The following is a 21,274-nucleotide window of genomic DNA, read 5'->3' as shown; positions in this document are numbered from 1 at the left end:
TCCAATGGGATGGTGCTCATTGTTTCCTTGCCAGAGCTCACCTACCCTTTTGTAGACGTTCTGTTTGTTCCTCAGCAGGAAGGAAATTCACAGTATGGCCCATTCTGAGCTGCTGAGCAGGACGGATCTCAATGTATAAGTCAATCCCTCTTCCCCACCAGAACATTTGTTGGGATTTCCTAGAAGGGCATTTCAGTTCCAAGAATTGTTTGAACTCATGATGGTGTCATCTGATTAACAAGTTTTCCTTCTCTGGATAAATGGCCTAGTTATGTCAAGTTACCAAATGCAGAGTCTGTTTCTCTGTTCTGGAAAACACTGGATTGGAAAGTGGTCAATCCACATGTTTTTAGTTGTCTTTACCTTCTGATCAGATTACATTTCAGGGCTGATCTGATCAATTGTTATGATGTTTTTTAAAAAATCCAAATCAACCAAAAAATGGTAGATTTGGGGGCCACATGTAGAATTGGCCTTGGCCTTTCCTTTTTTTTTTTCTAGACTGGCAAAGTGAAGCATATTTATTTGCAAAAATAAAAAGATTGATGTCACCATGCACACATGTTGGATCATTTCCAGATTTAAAAATTGCATTTGGCCATAAATTCACAAGGAGTTCCCTATATTTGTATAGAAAACATTATCTTTCCTAGCATTTTTGCAAATGATATTCTTCACATTACCAACTTTTTCACCTGTCAAGTGGGTAAATCTTTGTGTAAATTTCTGGTGTTATCTCCCTCCCACTTCTCTGCACTCTTCAGAAAAGTGAAATGTGAAATGCTGTCCATCACCCTAAGCACTGTTTCTGTACTAATTTTGGCTGTAGGTTGCATCCTGTGCCCTGGATAGTCAGTTCATAAATATATACATTTGGTCACAATGGGTGAAAAGTACCTCTGATGGCTTGAGGCAGGCAAATTATCTCTACTGGAAAAACCACTCAGACCATGACTTCCTAACAGTTTGGTCAGTGGGCACCAATACTTATGAGAGAAGAATAATAAAGTATTATCATTCCCTGGAGACTAGTTCTCCTAAATGGACATTCATATTGAATCCCCAATTGGAAATATTTTCAACAAAGACATCTTTTTTTCAGTGAACAAATGGCCTAATTTTTGGAAAAGTGGGGAAAAACTTGTTCCATTTTGTTTTTGCTTTCTACACACAACTACGGCCTTTAATTCTCAAATGTGGCTTGGTCTCAACTGTGGAAGTACTTCCTCTCTTAAGGAAAAGGTATGCTTAGGAGAAGGGAATGTGGATCAGTGCATCTAAAAACGGAGGCATTCATCAGCACACATTATAGCCATAGAGGTTGTGCAAAGCTATAAATTAAAATAACTCCTGATAATGTTTTTCTTTTCCTTTTAATTATCCCTTGCTCTAATGAGACATTAAGATTGAAAAGTTGCTTTCCTCCATTTTTGTACCCTCACTTTTATCTCATGTTAATTCCTTTGTTTCTCCTCTTTCCTTCTCCCCCATCCTCCCCCCCACAATTTAGCATCATTCCATATTTATTTGTCCTTATTCTTGGCAAAACTGCTTGTTTTTGTATCATATTCTTCAAAGAATTTGAAACAAAGGTTGTGTTTTCTCTTTAAGTTTTTCTTCTGGTGGTGGTTGATTTCTTACCAAAATGTTTGATTTAAAATTTTTTTTCTTGTCATTTGCAGAAGCCGAAAGCGGTATGCACTCTTCGTTAACTTTCCTTCCAACCTCAATCCTCTACCTTCACTCCTTCTAACTCCAGGACTAACCCTTTGTCAAGAATTCAGGAAGATAACACCTACCTTTTTGTGTATATATAAATATGTGTACATATATACATATATGTATATAATCACCCTTGTCTGGTGTATATATATATATATGTATATATGTATATTTATATACAAGCCCCCTGGTTACATATCTCTAAATCGATGGTAGCACTTGGTGTTCTGGTTTTATTTGTTAGTTTTTGTGGATTATGCACTAACTTCTTTGCAGGAAACTTTAAAAGGTGGGGGGAGGGGAGCAATCCTATTTTCAGTTTGACACCATTGGTGTGACTGATATTCCACTTAAAAATAATTTTTTTTCTCTTTAGCATTTTTTGTCTGTTTTTGTATTGTGTTGATGTGTCCACCAGGTTTCGTGATACCATTTTGTCTACATACCATATCCACATTCCCAGTGATCTCCTCTCTGTATCTTTTTTCAGAGTCCACCTTCTATAGTATAGTCATGTCTCCTTATCCACATAACAGAGACCAAGTCCTTGTTCTTGTTTTGCTGATGAAGTTTCAAGCAATTTAAAACCTGTACAGTACTCAGTAAAGTCACAGTACTCTTCTCCCAAAGTCTCTTGGGAGAATGATTTCCATAATCGTTTCACTGAAGGAGTGCCATTTATCACAGCAAATATATGTCTTTTTCTTTTTCTCCTTGTGTGTTTGACATATTTCTGAACCTGACATCTCAAGTCTTACCATTTGACTATGTCCTGTTTTACTGCTGTTTGGTGTTGCATGTAGCATGATCAAAAACTTTAGGTGACCTTCTATGGTCCTTTAACCCTTTCTTGGTTAACAGTTTCTATCTAATTGCTGTCTTCTCTGTGATGATCTTGTTGAATACATATCATTGTGTCTTCCACCTGCTCATCTTCTCAAGCTTCATGTTCCTCACTGGTTGTGTGCTCCATCTTGTATTAATTTGTGTGTGGGTCTGTACATTCATATGTTTGTCTTATTTTCTTCCCTGAGTCTCCTAATTCTGTGATTTTGACTGGTTGTGTGGAAAAAGAGGTGGCTTCCTGTCAGTTTGGCATTAGTTATATGACCCAACTGCAGAGAAGTTACTGCAACAAGTCGAATCTTCCAGGATGTGCAGTGCTTGCACTCAGCTGTTGGCTTTTGAGTCTTCTTACCTTGCAGTGAAGGCATGTTGTGCTTACAAAGGCATGCTTCATGTCCAAAAGTAGGATGGGCTTGCTCCCAGAACAAAATACCCAACATTCTTCTTCTAACTAGATATTTCCCTAAAAACAATTAACTGCACACACACACACACACACATACACACACACACACACACACACACACACACACACACACCCTACTTCATTTTTAGGAACTATCACAAACTAAATCAGTCCATACCTATATTACCTGTACTTGGGTCAGACAAACTGGGAGCAACCTTTGTTATCACACTTGTGCGTTGCTATTTGACTGTGGCATGGAATGTCAACTTGTTTTCCACCTCAATCTTTTTTTTTTTTTTTGAGTTGCAAGTAAAAGTATGTGTCTAGGTTTACAATAGAAATGACAAAGCCCAGAAGAAAGTAGTTAGTTGCTAAGTGGTTACAAACTATAAGCCTCAGGGAAGCCTGTAAGTTGGTTTCCTGGGACACCAGTGTATGCCCTGACACTTCTCTCCAGCTGCTTTCCATCCTAGAAGTAAAACTGATTCAAATAAAGTGCCAGCCACCAGTAGATGCCCCTGGCACAATGCACTGATAGGGGTTGCTAGCCCTGGTAATCCTTCCTCTGGGGAGGCCATGAACCAATCTTAGATGGTTGCTGTTTACTTTTGCTTTTGCTTCCTCTAGTTTCCTTTAGCTTATGGTTGTTAATATGCATATTTCCATATACTATAGTACTGAAGACTGTATTACCATGCAGCTTGTTAGCATGTTATATTACCTGGGGGGATGGCACAATACATTTGCAAGGAGGATTATACTATAAGGAAACTTACCCATCATACATATTCAGGGTAGCTAGAGAGCTGTTTGTTTTTTCTTTTGTTCCTTTCATGTGTACTTTCACTGAGATTTCCCTTCCCAATCATTGCCAGTCCTTAAGAGCTATAGATCTGTATAATCGGTACAATTTTTAGGAACATAATTAATAACTTTCATGAAATTACTCTGCTTTTATCATGATTAAAAAAAGACAAAGATAAAGGCAAAATCCAGTTCCAGTCTTGTCTCTATTGCTAATCTGCCTTTATTTTTCACTACGTTCTACTCCTTTACTTACCAAGCCATCAGTGAATTAACAAGCATTTATTAAGTGACAGTTCTAGTGTAGGAACTGTGAGGGATGTTACAAAGACCCAAGTTATAGGGTCATTACCCTCAATGAGATTACATTTTGTAGAGGGAGATAACATGTGTGTAATATTATATACCTGCACACACAGAGATATGAGGATACTTATTAAATGTAATTTTGGGGGAAGGCTACCTGGGTATATAACAAAGCCCGCATGTTGGAGGTCTGAAATATTTGAGCTAAACTTTGAAGGAAGCTAGGGATTCTAAGTGGCAGAGGTAAGGATAGCAATGACAGAATGCATTCCAGGCATGATGGGCACCTATGAAGCCTTATAGCCAAGAGGTAGCTACATCTATTGCCTCCATCTTGAACAACTTGAGGCATTCTATACTCACCTTCCAGAAAATTCATGGCTTCAATCATTCTCTGAATTGTGATAGTCAGAGCTTAAGAGGATAATGGAAAGGGAAGGTGTTTCAGGGATGCTTGGGACATGATCATCCCAAGTGGTTATTATTTGTGAGGCTTCTGAGGTGAGCTCCACATTATTTGGGAGGAGGTGGACGAGATTCCCAAGTGTTCTTACCTTCTCATTCATTCACCTTTGCCAAATGCAGCTTCTCCTGGGACAAGGCCTGACTCATGTGAGCTCTAACATGATGTGTTCAAAAATTGCTTTTTCCTAAACCAGCTCTCTATTAAAGAAATGTATCAGAAGGCAACCTGGCCCCCAGATGAAACTATGACTCATAGCAAGGTAGGGAGGAAAAGATCCATTCAAGTACAGACCTGAAACAAAAAATGAAGATTAAGTGAGTGTCCTCAGTAACACCTACCCCGATGAAGAATTAGCATGGTTTGTTTGGTGGGGGAGACCCTGGACTCGGTTCATGGAGGGCTGAGTTCTGGTCCCTGTTTGAGAGAAAACATTATTTTATTCTTTGTCTTTGTGCGCCCCATACCTACAACCATGCCTGCCATGCAGTAAACACTTCATAAATGCTTGTCAATGGAGTATGACCTTGAGGAAATCACTTAATTTTTCTGTGCCTCAGTTTCCTCATCTTTAAAATGAGGAATCATATTAAATGATCTATGTGGCCCCTTCAAGCCCTAAAGTTTGATTCTATTTCCCACAGTGTCTCAGATAATATATTTTATACAAGAATATATATGTGTATATATACATATCTATACATCTACATACACATATACATATATGTATATGCACATATGTGTATGTATGTATATACATACACACACATACATATATTTATATATATATAAATAAATATATGAATACCTACTACATCTGAGGCATCAAGCTAAACAGTGTGGAGTATATAAACAAGGCATGGTTCCTTCCCTCAGAGACCTTAGTGTTCACATTTCTCTTGATAATTTATACTTATTTAGATATCTCATCACTATTCTACACTGATGAAAAGAAATATGCTTAAGAAAAACCTTTGGCTTTTGCCAAATAATGGAGGGAGAACAGAGGAGTTATCAGTACTTCTTAGGCTATAATTTTTCCATTTCTGTTCCATTCTTGTATAGATGTGAGAACCTTTTGAGGCATAGGAAAGTCAAATTTTATGAAGATGCCTCAGGTGGACAGGCCCAAAGATGTGGATACCAGAATGGCAAAGAATCAACAGAACACGAAAAAGAGCAGATCATACTTTTGTGATGCTCTGTATAGTGGGAAGAATCAAGAATAAACTCATGGAGCAAAGGGAATACATTAGATATTCCCTAAGAGCAGAAATGGGCTAACAGTGCTTTTAAAAAATGTTCCTTTTAGAATTCAACTAATTGACACATTGAAAAGTAAGGAATTTCCCAGAACCTGAATACAACTTTGTCTATGTCACTAACATCTCAGAGGCAGAAAACTGATGAAAAGCGATCCACAGGGAAAGAAACTGTCTTCTCAGTCAGAGGACAGAGATATAGGCAAAATCAGTATATTCTATTTATTTAAGGGAGATAAAAGAGTCTTGGGAGGTCAAGAACAGCACGTGCTTGGCAAATTGGAGTCACTTGAACCTAAGGTTCTGGTCTTATATTTTTAAGGAAGAGATATATGAAAATTTCCTTTAAACTCTTAGAACCTTGGGAATTTTGAATGTACATAGAAGTCTTAAAGCTTTTATCAGGGTAAAATATGAAAAAACCAGAAATAGAGTTCCCCAAAGAATCTTTGAAATCATGTAGCCAGCTAGCAATTTTTTTACACTTTGGTGCAAAATTCGAGCATACATAATGACCAAGTTATTAAATAGGAGAAGATTTTGGCAGGAAGAAATGATCTTTATGTATACATCAAGAATTCTTTTCCTTTTTTTCTTGAGTGCAGGACCCATTGGTGAGATTACTATTCAGAAAAAGAAGGAGAGCCATAGATAAATCAGGATGTCCACAAATGATGCTATTTCTACACAAACATAGAAATGATTGAAAACATCCCATTCCAAGTCCAAAATGAGGGTGTGTGTATCCTAGAATTATATAGTCAGTTGCATTATGGAAGATGCTTTCAGAGACATAAAGAAGAAATCCCACCATAGCCTAAAGTCAGTCCAAATTAGCTTGCCCATGTCCAGATGTTCTTCTGGAATAAAATACTTCTGAAATTTCAGCCTGTAAAAAAGACCTACAGTGCAAATTGGTTACCTCCTGGGTAGCTCATTAGTCAGTACCAAGGGCTAAAAGGAGCAATAGTAACCAATGACATCATCAGAGATTATTTTCTTCTAGACCTTAATCATTTTAATTACCTTACTCTCCAGTTTGACTTTAATGGACTTGAAGGAAAGGCTCCATGATAAATGGTATACTTGGCAGCTGTTAGAATGCTGAGCCCAACCTTTCACTGCAATAGTTAGTGAAATCCCTATCACCATAGGGATAAAGAACAGAGAAAATGAAAGGAGATTTTTAATTTGTGGGAAGTTTGTTCCTTCCTACTTCATCTTGTACAATGACACCATGGGTTCAATTATTGGGATACACAGATAATATGGGGAAGAGAGACACTCCAGGTTATATGAGAGGCTTGTTTTGTACATGCTTCTCACCAGGCAGTTGATAAATATCAGAATTCTGCTTTTGATCTTCATCATTCTAACCTTTTGCATTTGTCACTCGAAAGACTTTTTTTTCACTTAGACTAAATAAGCACTGATAACCATGTACACTACTCCTGTTTGTGGCATGCACTTCCATTTTCTGCCCCAAATGGGAAAATAGCCATGAATCTCTTTATAATACCTGGCATATATGCTAGTTGGTACTCAGTAGGTGCTTATCAATTGACTGATTGATTGGTGTACCCAGAATGAATTGTTTCTCCTCATCCTATTATGATGAGGATAGTATAAGACTAAGGATTTGAGATTATGTAATGCTGATCCCTACTTAGGTTTGCTTACTGTCTGTATGCACTGTGAATTCCTTCGAAAATACAACCTACATATGACAATTCACAGTTATGGAGGGAGAAACTCCAATTATATATCTAAAAATTAAAACCTCATTGATAATATAGTATAGTACAAAGTACTGCTTCTAGAGTCACAGGACCTAGGTTCAGATTCTGCCTCTGATACTCACTGTCTATGTAATCTGATGCAATTCACTTCACTTTTCCCCGGGCTTCTGTTTCTTCATCTATCAAATGAAGGGACTGGACCAGGTGGCCTTTGACGTCTCTCCCAGCTGTCAATCTCTAATCCTGTGATACTGTTGGCTATGGGATATAAACATTGAGCTAGCTACAGATTTGCTTATTTATCTCTTTTGTGTCAAATCCTTCCCTTCTGCTATCTGGGTCCTACTTCCAGCCATAGAGGGTAGTGGAGGAACAGAGGCCATAGTTAATCCACAAAGTGGAAAACGTACTGCTGCATGACCGTTAGTTGACTGTATGAAATGCTGTGATCAGTTTTGACCCACACTTCCCTTATCTTTGAATAGTTTCATTGCTACCTGTATATCCAGGGCCAGAACAGTCAAACCTTCAAGGATTTTCTGCTATTATTTAGTGTTAATAACAGCAATGACACAGGTTCAGTTTCCTTCTATCACAATGTCTTGTTCTGGGTATTTAGGAGATTCCTGTGATACAAGACCATTATTTTGTGGTAATGACCTACTGGGAGATCTCCCAACTGAACAGAAGGTCACCTGGGTCACTCTTATGTTATTACAGACAAATCACTTTCTGATTGCTACAACCCTTCCGTGGAAGAGTTTGCCACTAGAAAATGGTCACATACTAATCACTCTCTTGTTTTCAGTATTTGATGACTTCCTTCCTATAACCTAATTCCAGACATCAACCTTAAGCACCACAGATTTGCAGATCAAAGGATATCTGTGTTTTATCTGTTGCTGTATTTAGTATCTTCCCTAAATTGTACTCTAAGCTAAAAAAAAAAGTATTAGCTAGTTCCATCTGAATCCAAGGCATATTAGCATGTCATGCTTTTGATCTTTAAGTGATTAAACTTGAGGGAACAGATCCTAATGCCTGTTTATCACAAAGAAATTTCCTTTACTGATTCTCCTCATCCGTGTACAAGTTATCCTGTTTAACACACACACACACACACACACACACACACACACACACACACACACACAAATTTTACACAGCCCTTTTGAGCAGGCTTCCTATTTGGGATGAGGTTCTCCTTAGTAGCAAAAACACAATCTAGCAGATATAAATTTTATTTCCTGGAAAATGGGAGTCAGAAAGTCAACAAGCATTTATTAAGTACCTACTATGGGCCAGGCCCATGGGACAGACACCTATGGATCCTTTCACATGTGATTTTAACAAACACATAACTTTTATGTGCAAACTCAGGTCACTTAAGTATCTCTACCCATCAAATCAAATGCATGACCTATTCATTTGTCAGTGTGGTGATTATTCTTTTCTGAAATATTCATCTTATTTTTTAAGTTCTCATTGTCATGCAGATGTTGTGTTTTTCCCTGCATTGGTAACTGGTTGTCTTGTACTTTGCCCCTCAGTAATATGTGGTATACATACTTGTATATTTACGTATGCATATAGGGGTCCCATTAACTCTCTGTCATTGGAAGTAGATATTGGCATTAAAATGGCTTCATTTCACTTATAACTCTTTGACTTTGACCTTTGGTAATAAGTTCCTGGGAAATCGGTTATCCAGAAGTTGAACCCACATACCCAAGTAGGCAGGGAAGACTATTTCTTGAACATATTAGGTTGCTGGCATCTGGATTTTCTCTGGTTTCCTTAGAAAGATGCCCAGGGTATACCACTTGGGGAACCAACAACTAGAGTTCACTGATAGCATTATCAGATCAAATGCTGAGGATTTTGGACCTGAGAGACTGTGAACTTGGCGTCAAATCTGCCAGGATGGCTTTGGGCATCCTTGCATCCCTTCCCTTCTAGTGGGCCCCCTATAAGAAGCAACCATAGGATGTAACCTCAGAATTTCTGCTTAGAATGTCTCCTCACGACTCTGTCTTCTCTGTTTGTGTTTCACTGAGCAGCATATTAATTAATCCTGGCAACCATCTCAAAATCCAAGAAGGTACTTTAGGATTCTTCATTGCAAGTGATGCCAAAGAAGTCAAGAGGTAAAATTGATGTTTTATTCTAACGTTCCTTCTTTCCTGCATCAGTCATAACAGCTCCCCTCCAAACCTGGAAACGTGGTGGGCGAAGTCTATTGACATGGAGAGTCGATAAGTATAATGCCAAAGGACTTAATGCTTTTAAGTACTTCCTTTACATAGAGTCAATTAAAAAAAAATCCCTGAACTGCTAGCATGGGCTGATTCATGTTCACCTGAATTAGAGAACTGCCACATTTCCATCTCATATTCAGTGTTGGCCTTTGAGGTATCATGGATTTATTTGACTGCTAATGTTAACAGTAACAACGACATTTATATAGCTCCTACTAGGTGCTATGCACTGTGCTAAGCACTTTACAAATAGTATTTTATTTGATCCTCATAACAACCCTGAGAAGTAGGTGCTATTATTGTCCTCATTTTATATATAGGGAAACTAAGGCAAATAGAAGTTATTACTTGCCAAGAGTCACAGTGAGATCACATTTGAACTCAGGGCCTCCTGACTCCACATCTTGGCACTCTATCTCCTGTGCCATCTAGCTGCCCCTAAAACTATAGACTAATAGCGGAATTTGATAGGCATTACACAAGTCTCAAACTATACAAAAAATACAATACAAGGTAGAGCACAAAAGGAACAGAAGTAAAAGGAAGAACCAGGCGAATACATAAGAGCAGTGGTTCTCAAACTTTTTGATCTCAAGTCCCTGTCACACTCTTAAAAATTATTGAAGACCCCAAAGAGATTTTTTTCTATGTGTGTTATATTTATTGATATTTACCATATTAGAAATTAAAAATGATATTTTTTAAAACTGAATTTATTAATTCATTAAAACAACAATAACAAGTCTATACATGTTAACATAGCATATTTTATGAAAAATATATTTTCAAAAAATACAGAAAAGTATAGTATTTTACATATTTTTGCAAATCTCTGGTATCTAGCTCATAGAGGACAACTAGATTCTCATGTCTGCTTCTGCATTCAAATCTGTTGTGATATGTGTCTTTGTTGAGATATGTGAAAAAATGAGGTCATACAAATACGTAGTTAGAAAAGGGAGGGGTGTTTTAATAGGTGAATACTGTCTTAGCATTATTATGAAAATAGTTCTGACGTTGTGGATCTCCTGATAATGTCTCACAGACCCCCAGGGATGCATGGACTACACTTTGAGAACTGCTTCTCTAGGGAAATTTGAGGAGGGAGAAGTGTATATCAACTGATGAGAGTTTTCTGCCCCTGTATGTAGAAGCAGGGTCAAATCTGATTCCCTTTCAAGGTCCTCTGCTATTGGTTTCTGTGTCTTTGCTACCAGAGCTCCAACTCCTTAGAAATCAGACAGAGTGAATTCAAGCCGGGTTGGTAAACAGGGCTGGCGTCCTTACCCTTCTAAGCTCACCATTAAGAAGGAATGCATAAGGGTCCAGATTAGCAGACAGAAAAGCTTGACACAGCAGCTTTGCTACACGAGCTGGAGGCTAGGGAGCCTTGCAGAAATATAGATCACTTATGCTTCCCCCTACTCCCATTTGTATAATTCCCTTTCCCATTGCATCTCTCCCTAATGAATGTCACCAACACAAAGTGGTCCAAGAAACAAATTACATCCTATATTCAGTAGTGCAACGTGTCTCATTTCTGTGCTTTATGGTATCCACAAATACATGCTGACATAATAAGTACAAGACCGGGCTGTGATTTTCCATGGTGTGGGGGAGGTGTCAGGGCAAATACTGTCAGTTGGGGGATTTCAAATAGATGACGTGGCCAGAAAACCACAGAAAGGTCTTAGGAGATTTGAATAGAACTAGACAAGTTGTTTTTTTTTATTTGGTTTTCAACGGAAAACTTGATTAAGATGACCTGCTATTAAGTATATATCCTCAACTAGAAAAAAGCAGCAGAAATGAGTGACTTGGAGCTTATTGAAAACCCAAATGACCAGATCAGGCACAGTGTTACAAGAGAGAGGGAGGGCTCAAATGATCAGAATCCTGGGGAAAATCTGGTTGGGGCCAGTGCAAATGACCAACATAATCAAGGCATGGAATTTTCTCATTTATTCATAAGCAGATCCAGTAATATTCTTTGGTACATAGCCCATCCAGTGGACTACATGGTGTCATCTATGCAGAGATAGCAAGTGGAAAGTAAAGGACCCCCACAGAAGAATAAAGACTGCATCTGTAATTTCATTTGCATAGGGAATTTGGGGGTGAGGAAACTCCCTCTACTAGCTCTGGGTTAGCACCTTCTTTGCAATTTGCAGTCTTTGAAGGTTGCCTAGAGCATGCTTCTCAAACTTGTTTTCAGGATACCTTCATACTCCTAAAAATTATTAAGGCCCCTAAAGAACTTCCATTTATGTGGTTTAGAGTTATTATTTGTCATATCAGAAATTAAAAATCTTAGTTTTATTATGAAAATAGTTTTGACCATGTAGATCCCCTGAAAGACCCCCAACTAGACTTTGAGAATTGCTGGTCCAGAGTACTGAAAATGTTACTGGGGTCACTTGGGCAGTATGTATCAGATGTGGGATTTGAGTGTATGTCTTCCTGTCTTTGAGTCACTATGATAAGCTGTCTTTTGACACAACATGTTACTTGGGACCTGGGTGACTGCTCTTTTCCCCATAGATCTAGGGAAGCAAGTCACTTTAACATTGAAACTCTGTTTCCTTATTTACCAACTGGAGATAATAATAGTCCCTATTCTACAGAGTAGGGCAGGTAGTTGGCGCAGTGGAGAGAGTGGCAGGCCTGGGGTCAAGAAGACTCATCTTCCTGAGTTCAAATCTGGCCTCAGACACTCACTATCTGTGTTACCCTGGGCAAGTCACTTAACCTGTTTGCCTCAGTTTCCTTGTCTGTAAAGTGAGCTAGAGAAGGAAATGGCAAACCGCTCCAGTGTCTTTGCCAAGAAAACTCAAATGGGGCCGCAAGAGTCGGATATGACTGAAATAACTCAACATCAACAACAAAAACCCACAGGGTTGTTTTGAAGATACCATAAGATAATCTTATAAAGCACGCTGCAAACATTAAAGAGATATATAAATGTTAGCAATTATATTGTTGTCTGTAAAATGAGGAGGTTGAACTGGATGACCTCTTAGTGCCCCTTCCAGCTGTAAATCTATTATGGTAATGCCTCCTGTGTGCCAGAAACTTAGTAAAATGGATTTCATCACATCACTAATGCTAAGCCCTCATAAGGCATTGTTCTATCAATTGTTTTAGACTTACCTTGTATTCCCTCATTTGAGCCCATCAGAATACCCATTAATTAGGTTCACTGCCTGAACATCATATAATGAGTGATCTTTTGAACCAGACTATGGACCTTTTGTAGATGAATGCCTGTTAAGTCTTGTTTAATCAAGGTGAAACATTCACTGAGAGCACAGTAGCTGACTGTTTTGCTTTTTGTATTTAGGAGTATAAAATAGATAGCTATGCAGGACCTTAGAAGTCACCAAGTTTAAATGCCTCATTTTACAGATGAAGAAACTGAGGCTCAGAAAGCTGAAGTGATTTGTCCAAGGTGATGATGGAGAAAAATGATGGAGCTGGATTCAAACCCAAATCTTCTGACTCTAAATTAAGCACTCTTTCTGGGGAGAATAAATCACCCAACATCCTAGCATCATAAACTTAGGCAACTCACTTCATTTCTCTGATCCTCATCAGTAAACAAGAATATTTGACCAGTTAATCTTCAAGGTCCCCTCCAGTTCTAATGGTACATGGCTGCCATCTTGCCTTTTGGATGTTGATGCCGGAATTCATATCACAAAGAGTCACTATCTGACTCAAGCATCATCGACTCTTCCTCAGCTCCCCCCTCCATTCTGTTTGCTTAATGAGCAAATGTTTTTTCAAAGCATCATCTTGGTAAATTTTGAGTGAGGAATAGCCCCATCTGTCTCCCATGTTCCTTAAATCTTTGGTTTGCTGCTAAGGAATCAAGGGATCTGAGTGGTGAGCTTGCCAATGACTGGATCTTCACTTTCCATGTGTTCAGCTGAGGTACCCTACATGATGCTCTCAAAGATGAAAGACAAGTGAGCTAATCTTCTGGGTTACATTATCAACCTTTCCCCAATTACTTTTCCAATGAAAGTTTATTAAAAAAAGCACTAACTCGAAAAGCAGAGCCTCATGTTTGAAATGAAGGGTCTCGCAACAAACACTTCCGTCTTTAAACGTCTAAACCTTTCAAAAGATTAAAGGAAATTAGTGCTGGCATGTTTCATTAATTTGGCACCATAGCAGGAGGAAATGTGGGACTCATTTCATTTGGGTGGATTAAGAAATGTGTCAATTTTTCCATTCTCTCTCTCCAGGGCATTTTTTTACTGCAAAGCCTGTCATGATGACATCACAGATCCCAAAAGGATAAAAAAATGTGGCTGCAAACGGCGTAAGTAATATTTCTTCTGCCTTTCCTCCCCTACCAACCCCCCACCCCTCAACCTTGCTTCCTTCCCCATCTCCTGAGGAAACTGTTCCACTTAACGACTTTGCTTAAATGTGTTTATGTTTCACACACTGGTACAAAGAGACTTGGAAATATTGTTTGCTCAGTTGGCAAATCTGCCATTCACATCTGCCCAGGCCACCACTCCCCCTGTTTTCTCTCCCTTCCCCCCCAACTCCTCCCTGCATTCCTCCCCAAGAAGTGACCTAAATGAATTTTCATGGCTTCCAGACTTAAACAATGCTGGTGAAGATGAGTCTGATCTGGGAGGGTAGAACTTAATATGCAAAAATGGGAGGAGGGGATGAGGCATGAGCATCCAATAGTCCTCCTTCAGCTAGAGGGAGCTCAACCAAGTCAATTTTATTTCCTGATAGGATGATCTTGCTGGCCAGTGGAACTTAACAGGGCATTAAGATAAGCAAGATTTAGTCAAGATGTCAAATCGTGATGAGATTTGACACCTTTTCTCTATATCATCCAGATAAATGAGGTCTAAGAGATTCTGGCACCAAAGGGGCGAAAAAGGTTAAATTTGGATATCTTCATTCATCTTGGCCTTACATCATTGCTAGGCAGATTTACTTTAATTATTTTACTCAAGAGAAGCGATATGACATATAACATAGATGACTGGTCTTAGAGCAAAGAAGTCAGGTCAGCTCATCTAGCATTGATTAAGTGCCTACTATGTGCCAGGCACTGCACTAAGCTCTAGAGATGCAAAGAAAGAAAGGCAAAAGACAGTCCCTGCTCTCAAAAAGCTCCCATCATGATGGAGGAGTTCCCAGTCCACTGGAAGACCTGGTTCAGGTCTTGCCTCTGACACATACTGGCAAGGTGACCCTGGGCAAGTAACTTAACCTCTTAGTGGTCTGGCAACTCTCTAAGATTATGAGTGGCTGAGAAGATGTTGGCCTGCATTCATGGCGGGAGTTTCATCATTTCATTTCTTCATCACAGGTCCCGTCACTATCCTTATTCTGTCTCGCTCAAAGAGGCATTTATTTTGTTGCTCTTCCTCTCTGTGGTCCCCAAAGGGATGTTCCCAAGGGCGGAATAGGTTGCATTCAGTAGCATGTGGCATGCCTGCTTCAAATCCTTTCCAAACCAAGCCCCAAGAAGGCTCTTTATATGTGGAGATTTATGGACTGAAAGTACTACCTTTTCTAGAAATGTTGAACAGGCATTAACATATTTTTTATTCAGTGACTCATATCCATGGGGGAAATGGACTGGACATTCTCCATTTTTTTAATGGCAGGGAGAGGTAGAAGTATCATCAGTCTTAATGTAATAATAATTTTATAATAATACTCTAAAATATATATTATCATATAACATATAATATATTATAATGATATAATAATAAGAAGAACAACCATTATCTAGTGCTTTAAAGTTTACAAAGCTCTGTATATATTATTTAATTTGATTTTCACAACAGCCCTATGAGGTAGGTGCTATTTCTATCCTCATTTTACATATGAATAAACTGAGGCACAGAGAGATTAAGTGATACTCAAGTTCACAGAGCTAGTAAATCTTTGAGGCAGGACTTTCACTCAGGTCTTCATGAATCCAAGTTCCTCATTCTTTCCCCTTTCCTCCTTGGATGTGATTAAATGATGTCCTAGAAGTCATGCCTCCATCCCACAAAAGCCACTACCAAAGATACCATGGAGAAATTAATTTCTAGTGGGAAGTGCTAACTAAATCCAGTTTTTTTTTTATGGGAAAAACTGTTCTCTCCAGCTTTCTCTGCAGGATGGCACTTTTGGCTGAAGGGACTACCTCCAAGTCTGAGCTAATGTTTGATTCCTTCAGAATAGAATGCAAGCAGATTAAATACTGAAATAGTCCAAGCCAATTTGGAAAAATAGATATGGATCATGGAATCTCAGTGGCCATCCACTCCATGCCATGGGTTTCTTTTTTGTTTTTTTTTTTTTAGTCATGGCTAGTGACTATGAAGGGGGTAGCTGAAGGGCATGCCATAGAAGACATTCATTGAAACATCTCATGGAATGTTGGAGCCAGATGGGACCTTAGAAATTGACTTGTCCAACCCCCTCGTTTGATATATAAGGAAACCCAGGCTAGAGAGAGGAAGGGTCTTACCTAAGGTCACATGAAGAGTGAATTGGGGCAGAACTGGGACCAGAATATTTTTTTAGATGGTTTTCTCTATGAAACCATTCCTTGGGCAATCACTCTAATTCACCATACCCTGGGATAATTCTGAGACCCACTTACTGCCTGGATCAGTTGAGTCATCCAAAGGCTTGTAGACAAAAAGAGGAGAGAAGGGACATATTTCATTGGGTTTACCATTTACTGCATGACCTTGGCTAAATCACTCTGTCTCTCTGAGTCTCAGTTTCCCCATCTGTTAAATGTAAGGGTTGGACTAGATGGATCCTGAACTCTTGGAGAAAGGGAACGAGCCCTCTTCAAGTAAATTAAACTCTCAAGGAAAAAGGGAAACCCCTAAGACCATGTCCAAGCAGCCATGCCCTTGTGTAGGCCAACAGAAGGAAGACCAGGTCATAGATGGCTGAAGGAGGAATAGGAAGGTGAACGAGGGTGATTGTATCACTGAAACAAGAGTTCTTAATTTCTGTATGCATCACTAGCAAAGCCCATGTCTAAACCCCTTCTCAGAAAAATGGTTTTAAATACATAAAATAAAATACAGAGGATTGCAATGGAAGCCAGTCATATTGAAATTCAGTTATCCAAATATTTGCAAAAACAAAAACAAATTCATGGACCTCAGGTTAAGAATCCTTACATTGACATGATGTGGTAGAGAAGGCTCAACCAAAGATATTTCAGTCAGGTTTCTAACGACTCCAAGTGAAGCGAAAAGAAACAAGTAAATAAACATTTATTTTTAAGATGCTGAGGGCAAAGGTTTGACCTACCAGGGTATTTTCCCCCACTCTAGTTCCAGACAAGCCAACAGCAATAGCTGCTTTCCCCATTGGAGGAGGTGGGGAATGTTCATAATTGTTAGAAATGATTTATTTTCTTCATTTCCCTTAAAGTTAGTTCAGCTAGTGAGGCATATGATTCTTAATCACGTGCAGCCCGGATCATCGCAAAGGCACTGTCTCTTGCAAAGCTAAACCAACATGACAAGGTTTTGTTTGGGTTTCCCTCCCTCCCCTACCCCCACCTCCATTGCAGGTCTTGGCTGTCAAGTTAATATTTGACAGCAAAGTGGATTGTCCAAATATTTTTTTTTCATAATTAACAAGGCAGAGCAGCCAGTGTTAGAGAGACTGAAATGCAGATGATGGGGGTAGAAAGTGAATTGCTAAAAATAAACCTCCCCTTGCATGGAGGTGAGGGAAGTGGAAAAGAAGTATTTTGTGACAAAGAAATCTTAATTACAAGGGCATTAATTATTGGAAGCTTCCCCAGCCAGTCAAAAGCCAGGTTCAAGAATAATGCATTGGTAGGCCCATGTCCCTTTGGAGGCTGCCAGTACATTCACCATGACAGCATCAAGGCCTGAGCAAGAAGCTGACCCACATAGCCATTTGTCCAAACCTGTTAGGTTAGGTATTAATAATTTACCTAGGAGTGGTACATCTCCACAAACCAAGGATAATTAAAATAACCGGGCCTTCCTTTTACAGCTTCCTCTCTCCTATCTTCCTTCATCAAATAACCTGTAATGTTTCCTGTCGCCTTGTCCAGAGGAATTCCCAAAGGTGGAAATCCAGTGTGCTTCTAGCTGGTCATTCTGTGTTTATGTAGTTTTAACTTTTGCATTTCTTTGAATTTCCACATAGCTTTCCAAGGAAGAGAAAAGCACGATTTGGCCTGAGATAAAAGCTCTGGGAGCCAAATCTTGGCTCCTTTTGTTTTTGTATAGCAAACCTGCTTTAATTTTTTATATTTCCCCACCTAGCTTTAAAGCTTACAGAGAGGGGAGGCATCATAGGGGACAAATCATGTATAAATTGATGTGTTTTAAGAAATTTTACTTAATCTTTGATAATTGACATATTTTTGATTTATTTTTTTTCTCTTGCTGCCTTGGAACACGGGCCCTACTCTATTTTAACTGCACACTGGTAGTGATATATTGTGAGTAAATTGGGTTCCTAGAAGCCCAGAGTCCAGTCCCACCTGTCTTTCTCTAGAAGAAATTCTTTATTTCTGTATAGTTTCAGTTCTTTTCTTTTCGATATTTATGTTGCATGTAGCAATAACATCATACCCACACCTCTCTCATCCTCCAACACGGTCCATAGACTAGCAAAGAGCTGGAGACAGTGGGTTGCTGAACCCGCTGCCTGTTCATCCCACCTGCGCTACCTACCCCTTCCTCGTCAGCTCCCAACACGGTCTTATTTTTTTTCCATTTGGAAATAAGACCTTGACAACGGTGTTTCTCTTAAATGACTTTGACCCTGTCTCATTACTTTTTAGGGGAGACCAATTAGACTGGAATAATTACCACCATAGCTGTATATGCCGGATAAAGTGGAGGCCATTGACATGCTTGCCTTTGAAAAATTAGGCTCAGCCTCCACTGCGACGGTGCTTGAATTCATACTCAAAAGGAAGTCCATATGCTGCATATATATATATTCCTTCATGGTGATATATATGATGTGTATTGGTACTTTATATGTAAAAATGTTAATTTTTATATATACAGTCATGGATATTCTATAGAGCAGTACTTGCTACCACATACATATCTATCTCTCTATATAAGGTAGTGAATTAATTGTGTGAGTAGCTTTGGAAATATAAATATCTGAAAGGCTGGAGACAAGTAAATGTATTGTGGTAATTATTTCCAACAATCTGTAAAGTCTCTCTGTCTCCCTCGCTATAAAATAACTCTTTCATGTATGTGACCCAATAGTTCCCCAGGGCCACAAGAGAAAGATTAAAAAAAATACTATAGCCCCAACTCATCCCTCCATCTGCTCCCTGAGTGCTGGTCAGGCATCCTGGAAAGATGATGCATTCATTCCTGCTAGAAGAATGCTGCCTTTGCTGCAAATGTTTCTCTACGGCTAACAAGAAGTAAATACAAGTCCACAGACACTTAATACGTTCCCAGGGAGCATATTTCTCACCCAGTAAGATCTGGCCTACAAGGAAATTTAGAGATCAGTGTTTCTAAATACATGCTGGAGAAATGTGGCTTAGAAATTATTATTATGGTCCTTGGTCCTGAACAAGGTGCACCAAACTAGTAAAAACCAAACTCCTTCATGGGTCTTCTGGTTGACTCAAGAGCAGAGATTGATTGAGATGCTATTCCAGTGACAGATCCTGCCCCCATTTCTGTTCAGCAGTGCACTAAGGTAATCGTTTGGATGGAGCTATCTCCTGAATTTGGAGGGTGAACAACGCAGTAATTTAGTGTTAAAAGTAGCAGCCCAACTTTGGGGCCCCTGAGGCCATCAAATTCTAACACAGTTGATTGAGCAACTCTCTCCACCCAATCCCTGAGTGGATAATGAGGATGAGTCAACTTCTAGCTTCCAGATCCAAGGGCTAAATCGGATATCCCTTTAAAGTTTGAGGGATGGCACAGAAAAAACCACCAACCAAGCTCAGTGCCAAGCTCCTCAGAGTCTTCTTGCCATAAGATGGTCATTGGAGGCAGAACCAATTAATTAGCTGGGTGTGCTGCATTCAGCTGATGCTAACTTACTAGGTTTTCTTTTTCCTTCTTTCTGTTCTTGGAACAGAAAGTCCTTCCACCTGGAAGAACTTTCTTCTCCCTCCAGAAGCTAATGGGAGGAATTTAGCTAAGTGAAGACATCACTCCTAATTTATAGGACCCGAACCAACACTCTCTGATTCTCAATGTCACATCAAACAAATGCCTCAGCTCCCAAGCCTTGGTGGACATTTTCTTCCATGGTTATTTTTATTTCTAATTTTAGTTCCTCCCCAGCACAGGAGGTGAAGCTCCTTCTTGCATTGAACTCTTAATATCTTGAACAGTGATTTTCAAAATGAGGTTTTGGTCTGAAAAGTGACTATAAATTGCCCAGCAGAATCTTTGTTTTTCCACGCTGGTCTTTTCCTCGACTTTGCTCAGTTTGAAACCAAAGATGTTTTTCCAACAGTTGGAAAACTCCATCTGGAGCCTGACAGTCCAGTGTTACTTTCTCCTGCCTCCTCCAATCCACCCTGGAAATTAAGATTCCACAATTGGAAATTGGCTGACAATTTGGTTGCTGATGTGGGAGGCAGATGGTACTGAGGACAGGATAAAATCCAACTCACTCCCCCATTCCAGGCTTGGCTTGGAAGGGCCAACTCAAGTGAGAACTTGAGTTTGACAGCAGATTGTCAATCTGACTTGAAGAAATATCAGCAATGTGGACGTGTTTAGTCCAGAGGGGCTGCTTTTTGCAGAGTTTTCTCTTCCCTTATTATAACCACATTTTCAAATACATGAGAAGTTTTCCAGTGGCACCACTGATCATTTCTTGATTTTAAAGCACAGAATTGGCCACTTGAGATTCTTTAATTTTACCAACACTTCCTCTTTGGCACTGCAGATAATACTAGGAAATAGAAGTGAAGGCTTTGATTTATGATAGTTCTTCCTTGTGCCCCACAAAGATTCACACATACAGTTAGAAAGTTGTAGGGATGACCATTTCTAAGAACACCCCAGCAGGGTGATTTGGGGGGGCAGGCATGAGGTCCAGAATCCAGTCCTGGCCTGAGGATTCTTTTGGCTTCAAACTCATAACCGGAGCCCAAGCAGAAGGCACTTTATGATTTGGAAAAAAAATACTAATTAGCGACTCCAGGTGTTCGTACCCTGCTTTTGGGGTGGAACTTTTGAAAAGAAGGCAAATTTATCCTCTGGTAGTACTTGGCAGGCCCAGGCCAGGAGACTTCCCCTGGAGCATTATGGAAAGAAAGGGAGACAGTTGACCTGTGCATTAACCGTTGGAAACACACAACACAGTTGTCTTTTATGGCTGAGGAAGCTTCAGTGGAGGCTGAAAGTTGACCTGGCTGGTGGCTTAATCTGGTTCTAGTTAATGCTGCCGAAAGCATTAGAACCAGCTTGCTTGCT

General features: G+C 39.4%; 1 protein-coding gene across 6 annotated transcripts in view; it reads left to right on the top strand.

Annotated features, from left to right (window-relative positions):
* The window catches only part of KCNMA1 (potassium calcium-activated channel subfamily M alpha 1), a 901,346-nt gene that overhangs the window by 739,886 nt on the left and 140,186 nt on the right, over positions 1-21,274 (top strand). For 2 of the 6 annotated variants that reach the window (XM_036736099.1, XM_036736102.1), the window contains exons 17-19: positions 9,612-9,698; positions 14,060-14,136; positions 18,286-18,294. In XM_036736099.1, coding sequence (XP_036591994.1) covers positions 9,612-9,698; positions 14,060-14,136; positions 18,286-18,294 — 173 coding nt within the window. Of the gene's footprint in view, positions 1-1,682; positions 1,695-9,611; positions 9,699-14,059; positions 14,137-18,285; positions 18,295-21,274 lie in introns of all 6 variants that reach the window. The other 4 variants (XM_036736103.1, XM_036736097.1, XM_036736100.1 and 1 more) reach the window with 2 other exon arrangements.

Source organism: Trichosurus vulpecula, chromosome 8, assembly GCF_011100635.1.
Source record: "Trichosurus vulpecula isolate mTriVul1 chromosome 8, mTriVul1.pri, whole genome shotgun sequence".
In the NCBI taxonomy this organism is placed as follows: domain Eukaryota; kingdom Metazoa; phylum Chordata; class Mammalia; order Diprotodontia; family Phalangeridae; genus Trichosurus; species Trichosurus vulpecula.
This window is presented reverse-complemented; position numbering and strand designations above follow the sequence as displayed.